We start from the raw sequence: 25,509 nt of genomic DNA, 5'->3' as shown, positions 1-25,509 counted from the left end.
CCCTCCCCCTCAAGAAACCAAAAATTGCCGACTGCAGTTTGGGTTCTTCCAACTCGTACAAAAGTCACTTTTCCATTCAAGCTTTTTCTGACCACATAATGACACAAGTTTTTGTTTGTTTTTAACAGTATGTAATACTGAAAGATTAAATATATAAGATCACTAACAGTATCACTATTAAAGTAATATGTCTAATAATAATCACTAGCATTTGTTCAATACTTTCAAAGTCCCAGTACTGAACTGCTCAAATTTCACTTTAGCGAGAATGAGGAAAACTGCTCTAAGTGCTAGAATATACTGTGGTGCTCTTAAAATTCCCTATTTGCTCATAAAGTGTATCCCTACATGGATCTCTAAGTGCTTAATTCCATGTCAGTGGTCCTTCAATCATGAAATGAGTGCTTCAGGAATTCCAAGAAACATGGAACTCAAGCTTTATGTTTTAAAAATAACTTTTTTAAAAAAAGATTTATTATTTATTTATGCATGCAAGAACTGGGGTACAGGCCAGAGGCGTGTGTGTGTGGGGTGAGAGGATTCACCAGAGACAGCATGGGGAACAGAACAGGCAGACTGACTGAAATACACTGCTGAGGGGAGCAGCGGGTGAGACAGGAGAGGTCTGCTGCACCAGACCTCTGGTGTGAGTAGCTCCCTGGCCGGGGATTGAACTAATGCTGCAGTGGCTGCAGATAGCTTCATAGTGCTGAGACTTAACCCGTAGCACCACCAGGGAAGCACTTAAAAATAACTTTTGTAAGATGTTTCAATAATGATTTAACAGATGGGGAAGAGGCAGTCTAACATTTCAACTTATGTCAACAAGTCAAGTAGCTTTTGGGCAAATCTCAGAATAAAGTTTCCCATGTCATCTCCACTGAGCTGAGGAGCACCATTAGACTACCAGGACAGTTATTTACATTATGTCCTCATTAAATACTCATCTATGAAAATGGAAATGTTTTGTTACTGTGTGATGAGGAAAAAGAAGATTATTGAACTCAGTGAGCCTACATGCAACATAATCCTTGATTTCAAATTACTGTGTTCCTCACGGCAGCCTTACTATTCCCACCTACTAGTTTATAACAACTCACAAATGTAAAATCATGAAAAGAACCTTTGATTCTGGCCACGGCACACACACTCACATCACAACGTGGTCAGGCTGCGTGAGACACGGCGAACAGAAGGCATGTAGTAATCCACACAGCTTTGAAGAGTCAAACTTACAAGTATGGAAGAACATTGTAAAAGGCCATTTGGTAGACAATTTGAGTTTATTGGTCAAAGCTGTTCCACTAAGGTCCTGAAGACTATATGATTCCATATGAGAGGCTGGAGACTGATGAGACCATGGTGAGAGCAGCTCATTTCAAAGTTCCAGATGGAATTCCACACTCAGTATCTACATCCCTGTCCTGTTCTTGGACTTCAGTCACCCTGAAACCTTTGACTTCCTGAGTTGGTCAGGCAAGCATTGAGTTCTACTGGAGTTACAAACACTTATGCCTCACGTAAGTGATGCTGGCCTCCTCAGACACAAAGAACTGGATAATGGACAGTCCTAGCCGTCAAGGATCTGGTAGTCTGTACAAAGACGTGGGTACTGTGTGGTATGCTAGGCTCACCAGCCTTTCAGACACCCACAAAAATTTGAACCTCACTGAAATGACCAGTTATAACATGTCACAGATCTTTACAATCATTTGGAAACAGTCAAAATTGCAAAGGTAAATATACAAATGCCACTGGGTTAATATTCCCATTGTAGAGGATTAACTACTTTTCAAAGAGTCATCATTAGGATTTTGATCACTATTCTCCATTCATATTATTTTCTTATGTCTTCCACTCTCGGTATCTCTCCTTTGGACAAAGAGACCACACATTAAATTTCACTTACCTGTAAAAAGGTGTGCACAAGTTTTTTTAAGCTTGTTAGCTTGATCATATAACTTCCGAGAACTTTTGTTGGATGTTGGATTCAACCTCTGTCTCATGACTTTGACACCTTGTCTAGAGTCTGGGTTGAAAAAAATAACAATCGGGAACCACTGAGTGTAGTTCAACAGGTCCACTGCTTTTGGAGTCACATCCAACAGCGCATGCTTATTCTGTCAGAAGTGGGAAAAGGTTATGTAAATATGTATGTAAAGTCATACATACAGTATCAAAGAGTTTGTCTTAATAAAGGCTGAATATAATAAAACTTATAATTAAATAATAAATATAAAATTTAATTAAAAAACAAATAAAAAAGCAGAAAACGTTTCTCTCCACATTATGTCCACTTTAATATTACCAACCTGTTAGTACTTCTGACAAAATCAAGTAACAGGTTATTTGGTACAATGCTAAGAACTCTGAAAAAAACCAACACAGAACTGTGACTGGTTTCCACACAGCTTATAGATATATTCATTTTTAATCATTAACATTTAATGATTATTAATACAGAGATTCTATTCTAGACAAGACAGCAAACCATGACCCAATTCTTTCTGACAACATGGTTTGCGGCTTACCTGTTCAATAATTTGCCTCACGGTATTTAAACGCACCACCCCACTGGATTTCTCAGATCCTGCGTCTTTCGGTTCTGTTTCTAGAAGTAAATAAAAAGGGTGAAATCAGCGACTAATCAAATATTCCAAGCCAGTATCACCAATGACGGGACACCTGACATACGTGCTTCCTGATAAGAGCAATGGGAAGGAGCCACACTACCCATCTAATTGAAATCTAGCCAGAAAGAAATAGACCAGTGAGACACTTGGCTTGGACTCTTCAAATTATAAATGTCATAAAGTAATTCAGAAAAAGGAGGGAAAGAGAAAGTCATAAAAAAATCAAGCGTAGTACATGATCCGTTGTTGCATTTTGAATTTCAAAAAATGCTATAAGGACATGTTAGACAAGTGAGGAAATCTGAAAAACAGACTCTATATTATACATCAGTATTGCATCAATGTTAAATTTCTTGATTGAGGAATGGTATTGTTGTGTAGAGGAATCTCCTTACTCTTAGGAGATTCATAGTGGCAAAAAGTGTTATTAGCAAAGTCCAAAAGCCAAATTTTCAAATAGTTCGATAGAAATTTATAAAGAAAAAAAAGCTGATGAGTAAACAAAAGGAAAACAAACTCTTAGTGTATAAGAACAAACAGTGGTTATCAGAAGTAAGGATTTTAGATAAAGGTGGTTATATGTAGTACATACAGAGGTTGATTTATAATGCTATCTGATGGACACCTATGTAATGTGATAAACAAATGTGAGTTCAGTGAAAAAGTTTTTAAAAGAGAAATTTGAAGGAAGTCTATATGGCAAAATATTAAGAACTGGTGACAGTGACTGGTGAAGGGTATATGACTGTTCATTATTTTTTCAATTTTTCTATATGTTGGATATTTTCCTAAATAAAATTTGAAAAGATCATGTCACTGACAGACTTACTAGCAGCTTGGAACAGGTCAGGTAAATCATTTGCCAGCTTCTCCAGTGCTATATCAGCTATGGGGCCAAACAAGACCACAGGTCTCTTGAAACCAGCTGAAATGAGACAAGAAAGGCCATGAGAACACATAAAATTCCTTAGTTATCTATAGTTATTAAGATAGGAAGAAAAGCATTTCACAGGTGACTGATAACACAGCTACGTGAAAGAAATGGTGTGCTCTCCCACCCTCAATTCAGCCCAGCTCCTCACTGAAGAATATGCCTTCACCCCCTCACCATTATTATAGATAAACTCTGCTATACTCAATAAATGAAGACTTTTGAAGATAGTATTAAAGAAATAAGTGGGCCTCCCTGGTGGCGCAGGTGGTTGAGCACGGTGCTGTGAAGCTGTCTGCAGCCTCTGTAGTGCCAGTTTGATCTATGCCAGCTGTGGAGCAACCCACATGGTGTGGAAGACCTCTCCTGTCTCACCCGCTGCTCCCCTCAGCAATGTGTTTCAGTCAGTCTGCCTGTTCTATTCCCCACTCTGTCTCTGGTGAATCCTTTCACCCTCCCGCGCATCTGGCCTGGACCCTAGTTCTTGTATAAATAAAATAAAAATAATCTTTAAAAAAAAAATAAAGAAAGAAATAAGTGAGGTTGTAGAAATATACCCCCATTCAGGAGTTTGCATAACTCACTTTTTGGTAAGTCTTGTTTCATGTTTGAATATGATTCCAATTGTACAACCTGTCTTTGATCTCAGTTAATTTAGTTCAAATATGAGTGTTCATTAAACTTATTACAACATTAATAAGTTTGAACTTGACTATTAAAGTCTGAAAATGAAGGAAAACAAGCCTGGAGCCCAATCAGACCATTTCCTGGTGCCCTTTGGCTTCCTTACCTTCTCGCAGCAAAACCCTCTCATACGCTGGGAACTTGGTGCTGACAGACACGACAGCCGTCAGGTCTTCCCGACTCTTCCTTAAGTTCTTCTTCACACCAGATCTCTGGCCTCTCATTCTCCAGAAATCTGCCCTGTCCCCAGCATTGTCCCGCTGAGCATTCTGAACACTGGCCATTTGCTCAGCTCTAAGAGGAGAAACCACAAGAAGTAAATCTCTGCAATCACACAATGGCAGTCACTAGTGAAATCAGTCCATTTTACTTCTGAGATTGAATTAGAGAAGATGCAGTTTGATGAGGAAGTTTCACAGCATGGGAAATGTGATGATATCCCCTTCCCAGTGGAAGCAGAAAAATTTCGGAGCACATAAAATCCACCAGAAGCAGCTGAGAATAAACACTTAAAGGAAGCCCATTCTCACAGGCTGCTACACAGCAAACATACTGGAACCCCTGCCAAAGTAGTTATACTTCCTTGGTCTCCCCACTGTCAGCCAATCAACAGGCGCCCACTGGGGTCGCAATGCCCTTTCTAAGGATGAGGGCTTGGCACCAGACAAGGGCGAATTGTCTCAGAGGTCAGCTGATCTGCTACAGCCACTAAGTATTGGCTCAAATTTGGTAGTGGGCACTCTAGGAAAGTGCCAGCCAAGTGCAGCAACCAACCACGTGATGCTAAGTACCCACCACAAACCAGCTACTGGCTAGTCTACAGTTCCAGATCACTTCACAATAACAAGTAGAGGATGGGGGGAGAGGACCATGGTTACACACAATGAAGTCAAGGGGGGCTTCTTTTTGGGAGCGAGTGAGGTTTAACAGCAGTGTGTGGGAACATGTGATCTCGGATACCTGCTTTTGTTGGGGATTAAGCCTTTTTCCAACTCGTTTCCGATCCTCACGGCCAGCCAGTGGCCCAGCTTGCCATCGTACAGTGTATCTACCACTCGGAAAACCTCCCCCCTGGTGAAGGCCAGGCTCTGTGCAGTTTCCTTCTCACATTCAAAGTGGCTTCGTATGAAAAATGAATCCCCTCTTCCACAAGCCAGTATGTCTCTATACACTAAAAGAAAAAGCATTGAAGGTTGCATTCAACTTAGCCAAAGATCTTATTTGACAAGGTAACAGCTTCTGCTATCTCTGACCACCCTCTTTACTTCTCTTCAGTTAGTGGACTCAATGTACTGGCCTATGGGAATCACAGCTCAAACAGGAAGACAAATAGCACATTTATGAGTTTCTGTGATGATTAATTTTATGTGTTTACTTTATCTCTAGCCAAACATTATTCTGGGTGTGTCTGTGAGGATATATTTTTGGATGAGATTAATGTTTAAATCAGTAGACCGAATAAAACAGATTGTTCTCCCTGATGTGATGGAACTCTTCCATCAGCTGAAGGTTTAATAGAACAAAAAGGTGAACCTTCCCTTAAGCGAGAGAAAATAAACTGCTCTTTACTTTGAACTAGTACAACAATCTTTTTCTAGCCTTCAAACTCCAAATGAAATATCTGTTCTTGCTGGTCTTGGGCTTCCCACCCCCAGCCTTCAAACTGCAACTATACCATCAACTTCCCTGGTTCCTACACTTCAAGACTTGTACTACAACCAAATCAGCAGCTCTTCAGCTTGCAGACTTCACCTTGTACAACTTGGGACTTGCCAGCCTCCACAAATGCAAGCACCAATTCCTTACAATAATCTGTGTGTGTGTGTGTGTGTACTTTAAGTAATGTACAATATACAAACATACTATGGCTTCTGTTTCTCTGGAGAAACCTGATGTGTTGCCAATTAACTCTCGGAAAGAGAAGATACTATCAACTCCCACTTTACAGGTGATTATAAGGCTTAGAAAGGTAGAGCCATTTGTCATGATAAGGGCTAATGTGGGAGCCACCTAGGAGGCATGGCCCTCTGCATCTGTCATATGGAAAATTATGGCTCACTGTTCAGAAAAGTAAATTTAACTAGTGCAGATATTTCAGTGGGTGCATAGAAAACATTTCTATCAAGTTAAATGGTACCTATCCACTTTCCTCCACATAACTGTGACCCAGATAATTAGGTGTCAAGACCCACTTTTATTTAACTACCCAGCTTTGTCTATTCCGGTCTCAAGATAACCTCTCCCAAACTCCCCACTCTCTTCATCATTAAACTAACAATGAAACATGCTCACCATCAGCTCGGCTCTGAGCTAATATGGTCACCATTTCACCTTTTGGAATTTCTAACAGGTAGAGAACAGCATCTTCCCGAACCAGCCCTCTGAAGTCCTGTGTGTTTACCTGATAAGAAGAGCAAACATGGAAAAAAAGACAAAAAAGAAGTTTACAACAAGGGGCCACTTCAGCTTTTCTTTTTTATTTTTTTAAAGATTCATTTATTTATAAAGAACTGGGGTATAGGTCAAGGCGCGGGAGGGTGAGAGAATTCACCAGAGACAGAATGGGGAGCAGAACAGGCAGATGGATCAAAGACACTGCTGTGGGGAGCAGTGGGGGAGACAGGAGAGTCTGCTGCCCGCGCCATGTGGGTTGCTCCCTGGCCAGCCGGGAATTGAACCTGTGCTGCAGAGGCTGCAGACAGCTTCACAGCATGGCCCTCAACCCACTGCACCACCTGGGAGGCCCCACTTGAGCTTTTCATCTGATTTCAACAGGGGTGGCCCAGAGCAAATCCCAGATATGAAGATATGTGCAGTGTCCCAGCTCAAGTCCTGTGTCCTGCCAGGGCCCGGCTGCATGTGAGTCTCCACACCTTCCTGCCTCCCCACACTGCCCATCGCTTAGACTCTGCCATTGCATCAGGGACTTGCCTCTGGATCTGATTAGAATTCCTCATAGTTCTACTTGGGGCTCTCTCCTTTGAGTCCCCAACAGAGCTGGCCAGGGAGGTAACATACAACTTGGAAACCTGTAACTATGCTAATGGAATGCTGGGGTCTCTGGCCAACAAGTATGCTGGACCAGTCTAAGAAAGGCATTAACACTGTTTTAAAATTGGTTCAAATAAATGCCAGAAAATAAAGATTCTAACCAATTCCACCTTTCTCTTACAGCTGCTGCCACCTAAAAGTGTTTAACATGTTTATGAAATTGAAGAACATTCATCTATGTGGCTATTAGCCTAATATATTAGCCTATATACATTTAAGCTTCTGCCACACATTTTTGGCATGAAGCCCATAATATTTATTCCCCATTAAGTGAGTTGGAGACACTGTAAATAGCTTTGGAAGATGAGTTAGAAAGCAAAGTAAAATCGAAACGTGGCACAAAGAAAAGGACATTTTGTCTTTTTTCTTTAAAGCCATGGTAAAACAAAATAATTACAAATTAATTAAACACAAATTATCTTAATGTACCTAATATTTAATAACATATTACATAAATGAAGACACAAAATTACAAAAAAATAGTTTCTTTAGGTATGAGGACTGTAGAATCCTTTAATCAGAGAGTAGAGTTTTATTACTTAAAAAGGTAAAAATAGTCAAGTTCAGACTAAAACTTACTTGCTATCTTATCTCAACTAAAGTGGTTCACTAAGGCTATCATGTCAGCTTTACCTGGAAACAATATTTAGCATTTAAGATAATTGCCATTTTCCTGTCTCCACACCCCAATTAAGGATCCTAGCAGTTTGGTATCTAATCCTTTACTGTGTCCTTTGTGCAACTACACCTGTGTATACAGATGGTCACATGTGTGTTTTTATATGCACAGTAAATGCTTGTATTTGTTTATTTAAATAAGATAGGGGCTCTGTCCAGCTCTCTGGCCACATGAGGCCATCAAGTCAAAACTACAATGGTCAAAATTAAAGCACAAGCGGTGGCAACATTTTTAAAATTACACATGGTTACTAACCAAACTCTTTTTCTCTTTTCCATCCCACAGAAGTTTCCAAAAGAGAAGCGAAAACCATATCAGATCTATAATAAGCAAAGAGATAGACAAGCCAAGCTTGGAGCGTGTGTGTTTCTGTTATTGATAAGGCATGTGTTCTGCCACAGGACTGCACACTCATGTTTTCATCCCACATATCAGGCTGCCACACAAGGAAGAACTCCACTTAAAAACCCACTACAGGGCCTCCCCGGTGGCGCAGCGGTTGAGCGTGGGGTTGCGAAGCTGCCTGCAGCCTCTGCAGCGCCGGTTCGATCCCCGGCTGCTCCCCGGCCACCAGAGGAGGGTCCCACATGGCGCGCAGACCTCTCCTGCTGCCCACTGCTCCCCTCAGCAGTGTACTTCGGCTGTTCTGCATCCTGCTCTGACACTGGTGAATTCTCTCACCCTCCCGCGCTTCTGACTGTACCCAGTGCTTGTATGAATGAATGAATGAATGAATGAATGAATAAATAAATAAATAAATAAATAGATCTTAAAAAAAAAAAAACCCACTACAGAAGAAAGTGTTAGTGTATGTACTTAGTTCACCACGTATATTCCCATTTAGCCAAAAGACAAAGTCAAGTGCAAAGGGCCAGGGCAGCACTTTGGTACTTGAAGGTCAGGTGGCACAGTCCTTTTCAATAAATATCCTCTTTCATTATCTATTCAGTAGTCTACAGGGCCTGGCGTGTCTGCTGGGAGCCGAAAGAGGATTCTGTATCAGCTACAGTATAGGACAGCTTCATCACCCCAGTAGTGAGCTCAATCTTCTCCCCTTTGTAGAATGGAGGGCTCCTTTTGGGATCTACTGCCCGATCTCCATGTGGGATCACTGCTATAGAGACTGGTACCCATAATCCCTTCCTGTGTCCAGGGTAAAAAATAGAACACACTATTTTTTGTTTTTGTGTTTTAGTAAACCAAATCCGTACTTTACTTTTTTCTAATTTTTAAAAAAAGATTTTTATTTATTTTTGCACAGAAGAGCCGGGGTGTAAGCCAGAGTTGCCAGGGATGGGAGGATTCACCAAAGACAGAGTGGGGAACAGAGCAGTCGGATTTACTGAAATACACTGCCAAGGGGAGCAGCAGGCAAGACAGGAGAGGTCTGCTGTGCCGTGTGTGTTAGTTCCCTGACTGGGGGATCGAACTCAGGCCACAGCAGTGATAGTGCTGAGACTTAATCCCTAAGCCAGCAGGAAGGCCCAGGGCACACTGTCCTAAGAATTAATTTTTGAATATCACCAAAGTATATCACAAAAAATACCACTTTTACCTGTGGGAGCAATTCCATTTGCCTTTTATGACTTACAGAGAAGCCAAGTCTGTCTAGCTATTAGGTGAATTCACTATTTTTCTTCATGAAAAATTTAGAAAATCTCTCTTTTCCCCCCTCCCCAAGGTACTAAAGTATTTTATCCCTAAACTTTCATAAGCAAGTCTTCCAAATTTCTAGCTGACATCTGAGGGCCCCACACTAGTAGGAAATATGTGTTTTTTTCTTCCCTGGCATCAGCCCAAGAGTAATCTGGTATGAGCTGGCACTTAGATGGGATTGTTATCGGTAGTGCTTGCTAAGTGGTATTTCCTAGGATCATGTGGTCCCATGAGGTTCACTCAGGTACAGTTAGTCTTCTAGGATCCTGACCTGAGCCAAAGAGGGTCTAGAATGTCACTAGAAAGCTTCAGCAAAGCTCACGATCAAGGTTTGCCCTTCATCTGCTCCAGAAATGAAATCTAAACTACAGCAACGGAGCCAAAAGCCCAGCAAGACGAAAACTGCCTGTTTTGTGCTCTGTTGCCTGTTTCCTCTGGAATTCTGCAACTATTTTCCTTTCCTTTCTTTTAAACCTAGAAGTTCTTACCAGACCCCCTTTCTTTATGACAGAGTTCATTATATATAGATTTTCCACTATAGTTGACAATAAAAAAACTCTCATAAAAACTGCAAATTTACTGACACAGAAATGTCCATGAAGTCAGTTCCCCAGCATTCTGTATTCTCATAACCATGAGGTAGTTGACATTCCTGAAGTCTATAGTGAAGTCAACAGAAAATTAGTCATATGCATGTCAGAAAACGTCAAAGCTGATCTAGGTATCATTTTTTAACTCTTTAAAACCAATAGTTGATTTTAACTTTAAAAGTACCAATATTTCGGGCCTCCCCGGTGGCGCAGTGGTTGAGCCCTGGGTTGCGAAGCTGCCCACAGCCTCTGCAGCGCTGGTTCGATCCCTGGCTGCTCCCTGGCCACTGGAGGAGGGTCCCACATGGCACGCAGACCTCTCCTGCTGCCCGCTGCTCCCCTCGGCAGTGTACCTCGTTCCTTCTGCCTGCTCTGCTCCCTGCTCCCTGCTCTGGTGAATTCTCTCACCCTCCCACGCTTCTGACTGTACCCAGTGCTTGTATAAATAAATAAAAAAAATAAATCTTTAAAAAAAAAAAAAATAAAATAAAAGTACCAATATTTGATTAATCAGGAGATCCCTTTCTTCCTGGACAACTTTAATTGTCAATAATACAGAGTGGTACCAAATTGCTATTTTCTCATGGGGGAGAACCAAAGAAGAGACATTGACCTTACTGCTTTGTACCAGGAGCTCTGTGAGGTGCCTAAGGGTGTTATCTATTCTAATCTTCCTAGGGTCCTTGAGAGGCAGGAGTTTTTATCCCCTTTGTATAGACAAAAGAAACTTGAGTCTCAGAGGTTGAGTTGGGGTTACAGAACTGAGAAGCTGGAACAAGGTTCAAATAGGACAAGCTGATGGGCCTTGCTAGTGGCACAAGTTTTTAAGCACTGCACTATGAAGCAGTCCACAGCCTCTGCAGTACGAGTTCAATTCCCGGCCCGCCAGGGAGAAATCCACATGATGCTGCAGACCTCTCCTGACTTGCCCGCTGCTACCCTCAGCAGTGTACTTTGGTCAATCTGCCTGTTCTGCTCCCTACTCTGTCTCTGGTGAATCCTCTCACCCCCTGCATCTCTGGCCTGTATCCCAGCTCTTATATGCATAAATAAATAAATCTTTAAAAAAAAAAAAAAAACAGGACAAGCTAATACCAACACCCACTGTGTACTCAATTACGGCAAACTGCCTTAAGAGTGATAACCAGGCAGGGGACTAAACAAAATAAAACAAACATTAGAGAGACTTTTGAAAGACTGGAAATCCTAGACATTAAGTTACAGTCTCAATGTCCTTGATAAGCAAATCAGTAAGGCCTCTTTGCAAGGGCCTTAAATATTCAACTTTCCCAAAACATCGGGATGAGCTTTGGTTCCCGTATTGAGACAACAGAACTTACTAGAAGACGAGACCTTGTTGCTTGGCAAAAAGGAACCTGCAGCTGGTTGGTTTTCACAACCAAACCACCTCCCCCTCCCTTATGGAAGAATCCCTAGAAAACCACATTCTTCCCCAGTAACTTTTAGAAGCACAGTTAGGCTTTCCTTACCTTCAGAATCTGGTCCCCTTCTTGAAGGCCCTCTTGCTCGGCTGAGGTTCCCTCTTGAATGCCAGCCACAAATATGCCCACATCATTGCCACCAGCCAAACGGAGGCCCACGCTGTCTCCCTTCTTGAATTTCACCATTTTGGTATTGGGGCTGCAATGAGTTCAGATTCAGGAAAGAGAGACGGAGGGGTTTTTTTTTTGGTTTTTTGTTTTTGTTTTTTTGATAAAGGGGAATCAAAATAGCCACTGAGAGATTTAATTTTTCTATATATAGCATGATTTATACTTTAAAGAGTGTTCATTTTCTGCATGTAATCTATAGTTTTATCTTCCTTGGGAGTATGAGGTAAATACATGCTGGCTTACTTTACCAGTGAAGAAATAGAAATAGAGACACTCGGGCCTCCCTGGTGGCGCAGGAGTTAAGATGCAACCTATGAAGCAATCCGCAGCCATTGCAGCACGAGTTTGATTCCCGGCCAGCCAGGGAAAAACCCACATGGCGGGACAGACCTCTGCTATCTCACCCGCTGCTCCCCTCAGCAGTAAAACTTTGGTCCATCTGTCTGTTCTGTTCCCTGCTCTGTCTCTGGTAAATCCTCTCACCACCCCGCATCTCTGGCCTGAACCCCAATTCTTGTATATATATAAAAAAAAAGAAAAGAAAAAGAAAGAGACACTCATTGAAAAATTAGGAAGCAAATACAGGATACGGTTAGGGTTAAAATCGAGGCCATCTGACTCCCAGTTCAGGATTCTTCAAAGTTTGCTGCCACCACCACAGGGGCCCTGTCAAATGGAGACAAAGCCTGGGCACACAGATGCTGGGCCCTAGCCAAGCAGCCACAGTTTTTGACACTGAACTAGGGGTTCTTGCTATCAAGTGCAGTAAATAGGGTGTAGCTTAATACTACTACACCTGTGTGGGTATTACTGATCTAGCAAATTCAAATATTCAGAACAACATTCTGGAAAAGTACTCAGGTAAGGAGACAAGTCAGCCAAATTAATTATCACAAAGTTCATTCACTTCCATGTTTTGCTTTTCCTGCTAATACTTTCTCTTTCTTGTAAATAGGGTAGGCAAAATCACCATCTGTAATTTTAAAATACCATTTTATAAATTTTAGTTAAGGAGACAGAGCTGTGTGGAAGAAGAAAAGGGGAAAAAAGAGTGGCTGAAATACATACCCATAAATGGCTTCATCTTCAGCACTAGGACGAAGAAAAGTTCTTGGGGCTGCCTTTGGTTGAGAAGCTATGGATTAAAAAACATTTATTTTTATCAATCTGGACTAACAGGAGTTTGTCTATAAATATTAATATGACAAAATCCAAAAACATTTCAAGTCTGTACCTTACACTATACATATGTCATCACTCAAACAAAAATAAGTTTTTAAAATAAAGTTTAAAGTTTAATTTTAAGGCATTAGTAGGTACCCATGGTTTCTCAAAATAAAGGAGAGATGAACCTTCAAAATGCAAGGTGCATAATCACATACACAGAAATTGGCATTTGGGATAACTTTTTAAAAATCATATAAATAATGCTGTTTTTTAAAAGTGCAATGCTTATGCAAGTAAGATCACGATGATAATTCTAGGGTGATAAGGGCAAGGCTAGGAGAATGGGGTGGTGTGCTAAGTGCATATTTATTAGTTTCCTGTTTTAACTGGATGGCATCCTCAGGTGTATGTTACCACACCACACTCACCACGTATTTAACCTTTGTTCTAGGTTTCACAGAGGATGCTCCTAAGACCCTAGAAATTTCAAGCATGTCTTTTATATGCTAATGATGACTGGTGCCTAGGAATGACAAACCAAGGCATGACTAAGGGTTAAAATTTTCAAACACCTTTCCCCCAAACTCTGAAGAGTAGAGATGATAGAGCTTGAGCTCAACCACCAATGGTCAATGTTTTAATCAATTGTGCCTGCATAGTGGAAGTCCATAAACCTTGAACAAGTTCTGAGAGCTTCTGGGTGCTGGACATATTGAGGTGCTGGGAGGGTGACACATCTTGAGAAGACATGGAAGCTCTATACTCCTCCCCCATGCCTTGTTCTTCCTTCAGCTATTCATAAATTATATCCTTTAAAAAAATACCTCGTATAGTAAGTAAAGCGTTTTCTTTACTTACTGTTGAGTTCTATAGGTCATTCGAACAAATAATCAAACATGAAAAGTGGCTCAAGGAAATCCCAGATTTACAGCTGAGCATAGGAGGTGACCTGGGTCTGGCATCTGAAGTGGGGGATAACTGGGCCTTAACTTGCAGGTCTTTAGGTAGTCAGTGTCAGACGTGAACTCAATTGTAGGCCACCCAGTCAGTGTCTGGAGAATTCTAGAATTGATTATTGGGTGGAAAAAAAGCCCCACTCATTTCATGTCAGGAGTGTTGTAAGGAGAAGCAGTTCAGGCTGGATCAGGAATGGGAAGCAAAAGGACACCACCAACTAACTGAATATAACAAATGGGTCTAATTTATTGGCATATAAAAATATTCAATACCAAAAGTCCCTCCTCTATAATGAGAATTAAAAAAAAAAAACTTTGCAGACTCTTTTCAGCTTGCCTCCAGAATTACCAAGCACAGATTCCTGAACACGGCTATTTAAAATGCACCTCACCTGGGGGTTCCTCTTGGTGTCGGGGTTCCTTGCTGATCTCAGTGCCAACGCCAACCGCAGTAGCAATGTCCCCAGTGGACTTGAATGGAGTAGGAGTGGCGCCCATCCTGGACCATCTGTCCTCTCTTGAACTTAAGCACACATCACGTTAATGTCTCACAATGTAACAGACTCACAAATAGGCATGTGTCCATGCACAGTGAGGTGTGCAAGGGGAAATACACATCAGCTTACTTTGGCCTTTCCTTCAGCTTTTCATTTGAAGAATGATAATCATAATCGGAATGCTGCTGCTGTCTCTCCTCTGGAGAAAACGATCGGTTTGACTCTATTTCTGAGACATCTGGTTTCAGAAATAAGAAAAGACTTAATAAAATATTTAAGACCTGCACCAGAAGTGATACTCTTCTCTGGGTAAGAAACATGGGAAAGGGAAGACAAGCTGACAGTAAAAGTGCTATTAGTCTAATTTTTGTCCCTTGGAAACAAATCTGATCATTTGAAGGGAAAGGCATGAATTAATAAAGAGGAAGTCAAATTCGGAATTTTAGGTTCTTCTCTCCCCACACTTTCCAACAATACTGTTACTAAGAGTCAGAATGAATTACTGGATCCTATACGTATATGCTCATATTTATCACACAGACTAGTGCTTCTCAAGATTTAATGTACGTATAACCACTGGAAATGTTAGCATACAGTTGTTCTGAAGTGGGGCCTGAGATTCTGCAGTTCTATCAAGCTCCCCGGTGACATTGAGACTGTGGGTGGACTGAGAGCCTCACTCTAAATAGCAAGGAAATAAACTATAAGCTCCAGACATGCTGGATTATTTCTCATGTTCCCTTTGTTTACCTGCACTGTACTCACAGTAGTAACCAACTGATTATATTTTTGATGTCATGGAAATTAAACTAGGTTATAAAACATTATCCTGTTAAAAACCAACCAATCCTTTAAACTTTGAGGAGTTGTCATAGCTGACCTCTTCAGTCTCACCCTTCACTCCTATGCAAGGTATTTCAGTAAATCCGCCTTTTCTGTTCTCTAGATAGATAGATAGATAGATAACTAAAACTTTATGAAGTTAATCTCTTCTGTTTTGCACAAAGTAATACTAGACAGTTAACAGGAAATATGAATACTTATTGGCGATTTTTATAGATTTCATTTGGCCAATTATTTTAGGTACAATTCATATGCAACCACTGAATATAGCATCACAAAAGAGAAGATGTGACACATTGCTCAGCAATGAATACACAATATTCAATCATTTTGATTATTATAGTGTCTACTCATTTTAGCTATCCTCTATATTGCCTTCTCAGTTGGAAATAGCAGTAACCTTTTAAAACAGCCACATGAGAAAGTCTAAGAATGAGCAATTTAGGGCCTCCCCTGGTGGCGCAGTGGTTGAGCGCTGGGCTGTGAAGCTGCCTGCAGCCTCTGCAGCGCCGGTTCGATCCCCGGCCCCCGGAGAGAGTCCCACATGGCATGACAGACCTCTACTGCCGTGCCTGCTGCTCCCCTCAGCAGTGTATTTTATCAGTCTGCCTGTTCTGTTCCCCGCTCTGGCGAATTCTCTCACCCTCCCGCACTTCTGACTGTACCCAGTGCTTATATAAATAAATAAAGAAATCTTCAAAAAAAAAAAAAAAAAGAATGAGCAATTTAAAAATGTTTTGGGGCCTCCCTAAGTGGCACAGCAGTTGAGTGCTGGGTTGTGAAGCTGCCCGCAGCCTCTGCAGCGCCGGTTCGATCCCCAGCTGCTCCCAGGCCACCGGAGGAGGGTCCCACATGGGGCTCAGACCTCTCCTGCCTCCCGCTGCTCCCCTCAGCAGTGTACTTCGGTCCTTCTGCCTGCTCTGCTCCCCGCTCTGGCTCTAGTGAATTCTCTCACCCTCCCGTGCTTCTGACTGTACCCAGTGCTTGTATAAATAAATAAATAAATCTTTTTTAATAAAAAATAAAATTTTTTTGTTAATAGTTCTTTGAAATCCTCATATATACCCTTTTTTTACCAATAAGTTTTAGCTTTAGTTGCCCAGAGTCCACTGAGACGCTAATTTACAAGTCAAAAGAATGCTGGAATTTCAAACTGAAAATTCAATTTCGACAATTTGATAAGAAAATAACAACCAGGGCCTCCCTGGCAGCACAAGGGATCAAGCATCGCACTATGAAGCAATTTGCAGCCTCTGCAGTATAAGCTCTATCCCAGGCTGGCCAGGGAGCAACCCACTTGGCGAGGCAGACCTCTCCTGTCTCGCCCACTGCTCCCCTCGGCAGTTTATTTCAGTCTGCCTGTTTTGTTCCCCACTCTCTGGTGAATCCTCTCACCTCCCACATGTCTGGCCTGTACCCCAGCTCTTGTATGCATAAACAAATAAATCTTTAAAAAAACAAAAAAAATAACAACCAAACACTTATCTTTTAGAATTGGAGTTTAGAAGAGAAGCTTTCTTTGGAAATTTAACTGCTGGCTGGCTGGATGGCTATGCTAACTAGAGATGAGAATGTGGACCTAACAGCCTGCCTTGTTCCAGCTAAGTTTACAGCTTCCTCTCCCTTTACCTTCTATTTCAGAGTCACTATCATTCAGCGATGGGATGTTGATCAGTGTCTGCTTGCTGTCTCTCAACACCACTAGCTGGAGTTTTCCCCTTGACTTTTCTATCAGTTTTCGAGCATCCGTTAAAGACATATTCTCAGTTACAGTTCCATTTATCTGTGTTTATAAAAAATGAGATAATGTTACATGCAATACAGCTATTCACAGCAAAACAGAAAATTCTTATTCTACCCTTCTAAAATTTAAAGGTGTCATGCAACTAGTCAAACAGACACAGGTTTTAGGATGACTGCCTGCATAAAAATGAATTATCCTTTAAATTAAATATAGCCCTATGTGCTTAGATCTCAAATACCGGCGTGAGAGATCTGTAGTATACTTAAGTTACTCTGTTAATTTATTTAACTTCCAAGCTCTAGATGAAGGCTTGGTTTACCACTGGAACGTGTTTCTTAACTGGAGAGGTTTACACAAACTATTAAATATTCAGCATTCATATACCACCAACTCTCCCTCTCATCTTTCCTTAGTTTAGAGAATAGGAGCTTAAACATTAAATAAACAAAGAAGAAAAAAGTATTCATTGATGACTAAAAAAAAAAAAAAAAAAACAAAAAAAAAAACCACTAACATTTATTACAAATCTCCAAGTCTGGCTTTTCTACAAAGCTTTCTCAGTCGGCTGATTTTCCCAGCCTTTGTCATAAAGTTTGACTTTGTTGGCACTGGCATACAGCCTACAAGCCAAGCATGAAAGTGTTGCTCTTTAATTGTCCTTTGCCCTGGTCCACCCACCTTGAGAATGATGTCCCCTTCGTGCAAGTTGCCATCTTTAGTTGCCAGACCTGTTCTGGTCATTTCCTTTATGAAGATCTGACTCCCAAGCCTGAGGCCATACTCTAAGAGGCAAACATAAACATATTTATTTCACCAACCAGTTCTGAAAACTTAATCTAGTTTTTCGGGTTATTTCAAAATATTTATGAAAGATTAATTTTGCACTTTATAAGACAACAGGTCTGGATACAACAACAAAGTCAATGTCATGAAAAAGAGACAGTCAAACTGTTCTTGATAAAAAGACACTAACAGCCAAATGCAGTGCATGGACTTTCCCTAGATTGGAGATCCAAACTGGAGTGGGAATGGTTATGACTCTGAGCAAATTCAAAATGAATGTACTGGGCCTCCCCGGTGGCGCAGCGGTTGAGCGCTGGGTTGAGAAGCTGCCCACAGCCTCTGCAGCGCCGGTTCAATCCCCGGCTGCAACCCGGCCACCGGAGGAGGGTCCCACCTGGCGCGCAGACCTCTCCTGCCGCCCGCTGCTCCCCTCAGCAGTGTACTTCGGTCCTTCTGCCTGCTCTGCTCCCCGCTCTGGCTCTGGTGAATTCTCTCACCCTCCCACGCTTCCGACTATACCCAGTACTTGCATAAATAAAAAATATAAATAAATAAATCTAAAAAAAAATGAATGTACTATATTAAAAAGGATAATCATGCGCATTTTTTTAAGTGTGATAATGGTACTATAGTTATACAGGAGAATGCTCTTATCCTAGTAAGGTATCTGCCTAAATATGTAGTGGAAAAGGGTCACATTGCCTACAACTCACAAGCTGTTCCCAAAACCGCTGTGGGGGTGGGGAGTGGGGAAGAGGGAGTAAAGGAAAAGAGGAGGAAGAGAAAGCAAATGTTGCAAAATATTAACAAATGGTAACACTAGGTGAAGGCTATATGAGTATTTGCTATAAAATTAATACTTTTCAAAATAAAATATTGGAGGAAAAAAGGCAATTTAGTACATCTTAATAAGCTTGTTCTGCCCACAATGCAGTTGCCTACAGGAAGACACAACAAACAGCATAACCTTCATCTGTAACAATGCAGACTGTTTGGCATTAAAAAAAAAAAAAAATACAGTGTGTACAGAAAGGGACGAATAAGCCAGACAAAGTGATAAAAGTATTTAACCAAAGCCAGCATTGCTTTTGGAGGTTGGAACTTTGATTTTCTTTTAAAAGAAAAACACTGAATTCACTACTACTGTATTGTAATGTAAAAATGTTCTATTGTAATACTTTAAATATTTTAAATATTACTAAGACTATTTTGATTTTACTTATTAAATCTGTAAAAATGTGTATCTGAAGGATGACTTTGGATGATTTTAAAAAGTTCTCACAATCTAGCAGGTTTTCAAAGAGGCACAAATTTTATGAGTTGTTCTGGGCTGAAAATCTTGTAGTTCCAAATCAAACTAGTTTTCTACCATTCAGAAAAGTAATGGAGTAGATGCTTTAGCGACAATAGCAAGTTAGATTCAGATCTTAGACAACGTGTCAAAACCTACCCCCACCCACTTTAGGAAGCGGTAGCTTAAGAAAGAGTGGGTAAGTTTCTGTCTTCTTTCCTGGATGGCAATTCCCCGTGGCCTAACACTCTCACAGTCCAGGACAGAAGGCGAAGACAAGTTTGAGCTGTAACTTCTTTCTCATATATCAATTCCTTTAACCTCTTAAAAACTGCAGTCCTGTAAGCTTGTAAACAGATTTTGTTAGTCTTTATGCAGACATGTCTTAAACAAAGAAAAATATCTGTTGACCAGTTTCTAAGAATTTACCAGCAAAGTTACTTAGTGTCCCTGAATAATAATAGCTGGCCCGTATGAAAGATCCATCTTTCCCTTAATCAAATGCAGATCTTGGCCACAGCCAGATTTCTTAAAAGGGCCTCCCCAGTGGCGCAGCGGTTGAGCGCTGGGTTGCGAAGCTGCCCGCAGCCTCTGCAGCGACAGTTCGATCCCCGGCCGCTGGGCAAGGGCCCCACATGGCGCACAGACCTCTCCTGCTGCCTGCTGCTCCCCTCAGCAGTGTATTTCGTCAGTCTGCCTGTTCTGTTCCCTGCTCTGACTCTGGTGAATTCTCTTACCCTCCCACGCTTCTGACTGTACCCATTGCTTAAAAAAAAAGTTTGATACACCTCTAGCCAGAGACAGTAAAATTGTCTCAAAAAAGGATTAGCCCCTTTTCCTCTTAATAGTATTACTAAGACCACACATGGACTTGGGCAGTCTCTGAGGACAATGTCTTCAATGTATGGGTCACAATCAGTTAGGGAGTCCTGAAATCAATTTTATGAGTTGCAATCATCACTTTTAAATTTAATGTAATAGAACCTCTCATGCCTTACAGAGTAAGTATTTTCCATGAATACGTGTTCAGGTTTCTGATATTTAGGTACATTCATGACTGCAAGATGAGGTTCTTGCTGTAGCAGAAGGGGATGACAAAGAAATGGGAGGGGGAGAAGAAAGTGAGGAGGTGAAGTACCTCTAAGCACTGCCTTAGATAACTCACTTGGGGTACACATCCTACTGAATGGGCATCTGTAGGGTAAGGTAAAAAGTATCAGGCTTTTCTGCCCTCCTGCCATTAGGATAGATGAGGGAACCCTGTGGTCCTCAATGCATGCCTGATGGCGGGCACCTGAAGTGGGTACATCTGGGCCAAGACTGGGCTTTTAAGGGCGGCATCACGGGGACACCAGCAGAAGCCGAGAGAAGAGAAGCCAAGAACGAAGCAGAAGCAGAGAAGGAAGCAGAAGCAGAGAGACTGCGAGAGAAGGCCAGAGAGCCCAGATAGAGTGAAGACTTGCCTGCCAGCCTCCCAGCAACCCCCCGCCCCAGCACCCTTACCTGCCATGTACCTGGTAAATCCCAATAAAAGCCTGCAAAAGCCACCAAGGGCTCCATGACTCCTCCTTTACCTGGTCTGCATGGGATGATAGAAAACCTGCACTGTGTCCATCCTACCCCTACAGCATCAGACCTCTCTAAAGCTCATACCAAACCATCTTTCTCAAAATATCTCAATCAGGAAGCAGAATGTCTTTTACTCTGCAATTCTTTAGGGCTAATGAATATGTTATTATCAGTGGTTATAAAGATTTATAGAATCCTACAACCTCCTAAGATGCACATTCCTCAGAAGTAGTGCAATCCTAACTTTCCCCTGTATTTTGTGGAACTGGATTCCAGACACCCCATTACTCATATCTTTGCATGATTCTTCGGTCATGTCAACAGGTGCCTTGCTCTGTAACTCAACTCTTTATACTTCTCTAGAAGCACCAGAGGAAACAAACAGGCTCACCCGATAAGCTATTTTAATTATAATTCCGAACTTGAAAAAGCAAGAAGTCTTTCACTTTGCATTCTTGGGTGCTCTTAGTCTCTTTTCCTCTTTGAAGAAGAAGAATTTGAAAACAAAAGGATATATAAGATACATTACAAAGAATTTAAAGTCAGAAGCCAAGAGTCAATGTGAGGAATAAATCACACTGGTCTTTAAAGCCCTGTTTATTCTCATCCTTATCTCCTTCCCTCTATTTCTAGGATAGTTTGAATTTGAGCTCTTCTAGTTACTTACTAGCTTCAAAATACAGGTGGGTTACATTCACTGGTCTCTTTCAGAATTCTCACCTATAATCTTCAGATACTACTAGCTTCCAAAATTTTGGATGTGATTAAATGTGCACAGGTACTGTGAGAACATGCAGATCGCATAGCCCAGGTGAGAGCCATCTCATCCAGGGGCATACAAACATCTCTGTGCCTTAGTATTCCCACCTGTTAAGACAGGAATGATGTCTCCTACCTGTCACACAGGGTTCTGGTGAGGATTAAATGAGACTATTTACTGAGCACAGGCCCAGGCATAGAGCAAAATTCAATCATGAGGGCCTCCCTGGTGGCGCAGCGGTTGAGCACTGGGTTGCAAAGCTGCCCACAGCCTAAGTGCCGGTTCCATCCCCGGCTGCTCCCGGGCAACTGGAGGAGGGTCCCGCATGGCGCGCAGACCTCTCCTGCCGCCCGCTGCACCCCTCAGCAGTGTACTTCGGTCCTTCTGCCTGCTCTGCTCTCCGCTCTGGCTCTGGTGAATTCTCTCACCCCCCCCCCCCACCCCGCGCTTCTGACTGTACCCAGTGCTTGTATAAATAAATAAATAAATCTTTAAAAAAAAATTCAATAATGATAAGTTGGAGTACTGTTCTCTGGTGTGCTTTCATCAATTTAAGATACTCCAGGCCCATCAGGAGAGCTTTGTTAACACACAGACTCCAGGGACCCACCCCGGTGTTTCCGATTCAGTGCGGCCTAAGATGCTCCATAGCTACAGGTGGTACTTATTATGTTGCTCATGGAACCACTGGCCTAGTAGTTTAAGGCTCAATTTCTGCAGCCCATGCAACTTCAATGTGGAAATCAGTAAGATTTTCTGTTCCTCAGCTTTCTTGTCTATCAAATCAAGATGTAAGAGCAACATCCCCAGGAGGCAGTTATGAGGATGAAAATGAGATAAACTACACAGAACATTTAGGTCAGTGCTTGGTGCATGGAAAGTCCCAGATAAGAGTCAGCTATTATTACTCTAAGTGTTTTTCTTCATCAAGGATGACTACCTTCATTTGCTTTGCTCTTCATCAGAAGAACGCCGATGGGCCTGTCTTGGTCTGACTGGCCTGGCCGGCCCCTCGGCTCGGGGCTGGGGCTGCGGGAGTGGAGGTGCTCATGACTGCGGCTCCGGGACACCTCGTACCGGGTATGGTGCTGGGCCCTACGGCCATACTCCACCTCTGGGCTGTAGACCCGGTCATAAGCCGGGTCATAGTCGATGCTCCGGCCGCGGCTCCGCTCTCGGGCTCGCCCATAGTCATCGTGGTCCAGGCCCCGCTCCAGGCTCCGGCCGCGACTACGCTCTCGGTAGTCGTCGTGGTCCAGGCCCCGCTCCAGGCTCCGGCCGCGGCTATTGGAGGGTCCCGGCCTGGACCTCACCCTCTCGGGGCTCTCGTCCCAGCTGCGGCTGCGCTCACCGTGGCTGCTGCGCCGGCTCCTCTCGCTGTATCCGCTGTGCGCACTTCTGCCATCAAACTCATCCATCACCTCAAAACCCCGGTCATCCTCACCCACCCGAGGGCTGCCCTGCGGCGGGGCCAGCTGGACCTTCCGGGGCCTCTTGACCACCTATCACCAAAACAAACAGTGGCAAGGCGGAAAGTCAAAATCAAACGTGGAGTATTTAGTGGCTAAGAGCCCTGTTCTCATTCCAATAAAACTGCCTGACCCTCCCAACTTCCAAGCTAGGGTTTTTTCCCTGAAAACCAGGGACCTCACTGAGTTGCGAGTAAATTAAGACAATGAGTATTAAGTTTTTAGCACAGTGCCTCCCAACAAGCCAATAACTATAGAGTAGCTCCCAAACCCCCTTCTACTCAGGGTACAACAGGCACCAAGGGACTTAAAAATCACTACATTATAAAAGTGCAAATGCAGAATGTGAAACATTCTATGTACAGCCCCCTAGCTTCTTCCAAAAGTCAATGTTACTGAAAAGCAAGATGGGAGAGGGTGGAAGAAAGCTTCCTTCCAGAGTAAAAGGAACTAAAGAGGTAAGAACCAATGAGTACGGGCGTCCCTGGTGGTGAAAGGGTTTAAGCACGGCACTATGAAGCAATCAGCAACCTCGGCAGCACAAGTTTGATCCCCAGCCAGCCAGGGATCAGCAACCTTTGCAGTACAAATTCCATCCCCAGCCAACTAGGGAGCAACCCACATGGCACGCAGACCTCTCCTGTCTCACCAGGTGCTCCCCTCAGCAGTGTATTTCAGTCAATCTGCCTGTTCTATTCCCCACACTGTCTCTGGCGAATCCTCTCATGGCCCCATGCCCCCGCCCCAGCATCTCTGGCCTGTGGCCCTGCTTTTATGACTAAATAAATAAATCTTTAAAAAAAAAAAAAGAACCAAAGAGTAGAGTTTGATTTGATCCTGGATGGGGAAGGGAAAGGTCTATCAGACACCTGGGGATATGGATTGGATATTAGGTGATATTTTAGAATTATTATTAATTTTCTGAGCTAGAATAATTGCAGTAGAGTTAAATTGAAATGTCTTATTTAGGACACACATAAGCAGCATATGTATGTAAGCATCCTCCATATTGTTCACTAAACAGATATTTATATACATAGAAAGCACTAGTAAAGATGGCAAAATATTAACATTATAGAAGATATGTATTTATTACACTAATTGTTCCATTTTTCTTTCTGTTTGAAAATCTTCATAATATGAAGTTAAAAACAAACAGCTCATGGCCAGTCCATCTCCCGAGCCCTGTCCTTAAACAGTGCTTAAAAGAAGTACTGTTTGTGTATCCACTTGTCCTTGCAGCTCTGACTGGCTCCCTGGCTAAGTGACATCTGTCTCACAGCTGCTTCTCACCAATGTGTGCGGAATGAATCAGTGGACACATTAAGTGTATGCTACAGACTGCTACTGTCTCCTAGGAAATTCTATTACAATATATCTTGTTTAGACCTTTCCAAATAAGGTTTTTGTGCTGAAATTGTTTCTAAATAAATGCTGTTTTACCTGTGTTCTCAATTCAGTTAATGCTCTTAAGGAATAATCATCTAACCTGGCTCTGAAGGCAAACTCAGTCAGATCAGATAATCATTGATCTTAAGAAGATAGGAGGAAGAGGAAAGGAAGACAGTAGTGTATTACTTATACATCTTTATATCAAAACATCACCCATAAATTGTGCAATTCTGTCAAATGCTTAAAAGCAAGTGGTAATTTTTTTTCTGGCCACAAAAACAAAATGCTATCAAGGTGAGGTGGAAGTAAACCCAGCACTTACAATAGCAGCAATCTTCCCAGTATTTCTCAGCTGCTGAACTGCAAATGAATGGAGCACATTTTCCATGGAGGTGCCGTTTACCATGACCACCCTGTCATTTTCTCTGCAAACAACAAATAAAAAGTAATACTGACACTGTAAATTGTTTACTTAGGAATAAATAGAATCAGCAAATGGCCCTGAAATGCTATTGAAGGTCTGTGTGTGTTTACTCCCCAAGTTTACTCAGCCAACCCAGTTGAGCTCTTCTGAAGAAGGAACCCAGAAGCCACTCAGCACATTATTGACAGCTGACACTGGAAACCAGCTAAGGAAAAGGGCCCAAACCACAGGGTCCCCTAGGAGACAATAGCAACGAGGTCTGGGCAGAAAAGGAATTCTGCATCAGATCCTCCTCACCCAACATGCACCACGGGCTTCAGGAAGTCTGGTGCAAATACACCAGAGTAAGTGTATTTCTACCTGTGCTTTTTTTGGAAGCTTGCTTCAGATTTCTTTAAGAAATTTGGGGTTCACAATATTCTCTTACTTTATCCCATCCCCAAAATTATTTTACAATTCCACATTGCTCTCTATGTAAAACACTACTAATTTGGATAGAAACTTGATATATCAGAACAAGCTCAACTTTTGAACAGCTGGTCAAGCAGTCTTAGAGTCTGCCCTGAGAAATTATTCTGGGAAAACTCAGGCATGCATCATTTAAAAAGGCACTCTCTCTACAGACCAGAAGGCTAGCAATTGGCAAGCCCATGTTCTCATGTAGAGAATTTCCCCAATTTCTACAACCCTCTCATAAATCAGATAATCTTTAAATCAGAATGTCCTCATTAAATTCTTAATGATGATAAATTAAAATAAACATTAATAGTGTTGAAT

The 25,509-nt window shown here is 42.1% G+C and overlaps 1 protein-coding gene across 7 annotated transcripts in view; it reads right to left on the bottom strand.

The window, feature by feature from the left end:
* The window catches only part of TJP2 (tight junction protein 2), a gene marked incomplete at both ends in the record, with an annotated part of 72,934 nt that overhangs the window by 9,821 nt on the left and 37,604 nt on the right, over positions 1-25,509 (bottom strand). For all 7 annotated transcript variants that reach the window (XM_084238470.1, XM_084238472.1, XM_084238475.1 and 4 more), the window contains 14 exons: positions 1,910-2,120; positions 2,532-2,611; positions 3,463-3,558; positions 4,355-4,542; positions 5,209-5,419; positions 6,541-6,649; positions 11,715-11,865; positions 12,906-12,972; positions 14,353-14,483; positions 14,587-14,695; positions 16,930-17,083; positions 17,723-17,826; positions 22,388-22,949; positions 24,631-24,733. In XM_084238470.1, the coding sequence (XP_084094596.1) occupies positions 1,910-2,120; positions 2,532-2,611; positions 3,463-3,558; positions 4,355-4,542; positions 5,209-5,419; positions 6,541-6,649; positions 11,715-11,865; positions 12,906-12,972; positions 14,353-14,483; positions 14,587-14,695; positions 16,930-17,083; positions 17,723-17,826; positions 22,388-22,949; positions 24,631-24,733 (2,276 nt within the window). The remainder of the gene's footprint in view (positions 1-1,909; positions 2,121-2,531; positions 2,612-3,462; positions 3,559-4,354; positions 4,543-5,208; positions 5,420-6,540; positions 6,650-11,714; positions 11,866-12,905; positions 12,973-14,352; positions 14,484-14,586; positions 14,696-16,929; positions 17,084-17,722; positions 17,827-22,387; positions 22,950-24,630; positions 24,734-25,509) is intronic.

The sequence above is a fragment of the Talpa europaea genome (assembly GCF_964194135.1).
Source record: "Talpa europaea genome assembly, chromosome: 7".
In the NCBI taxonomy this organism is placed as follows: Eukaryota; Metazoa; Chordata; class Mammalia; order Eulipotyphla; family Talpidae; genus Talpa; species Talpa europaea.
Note: the sequence above shows the minus strand (reverse complement) of the source record. Positions and strands in the feature narration are given on the sequence as shown.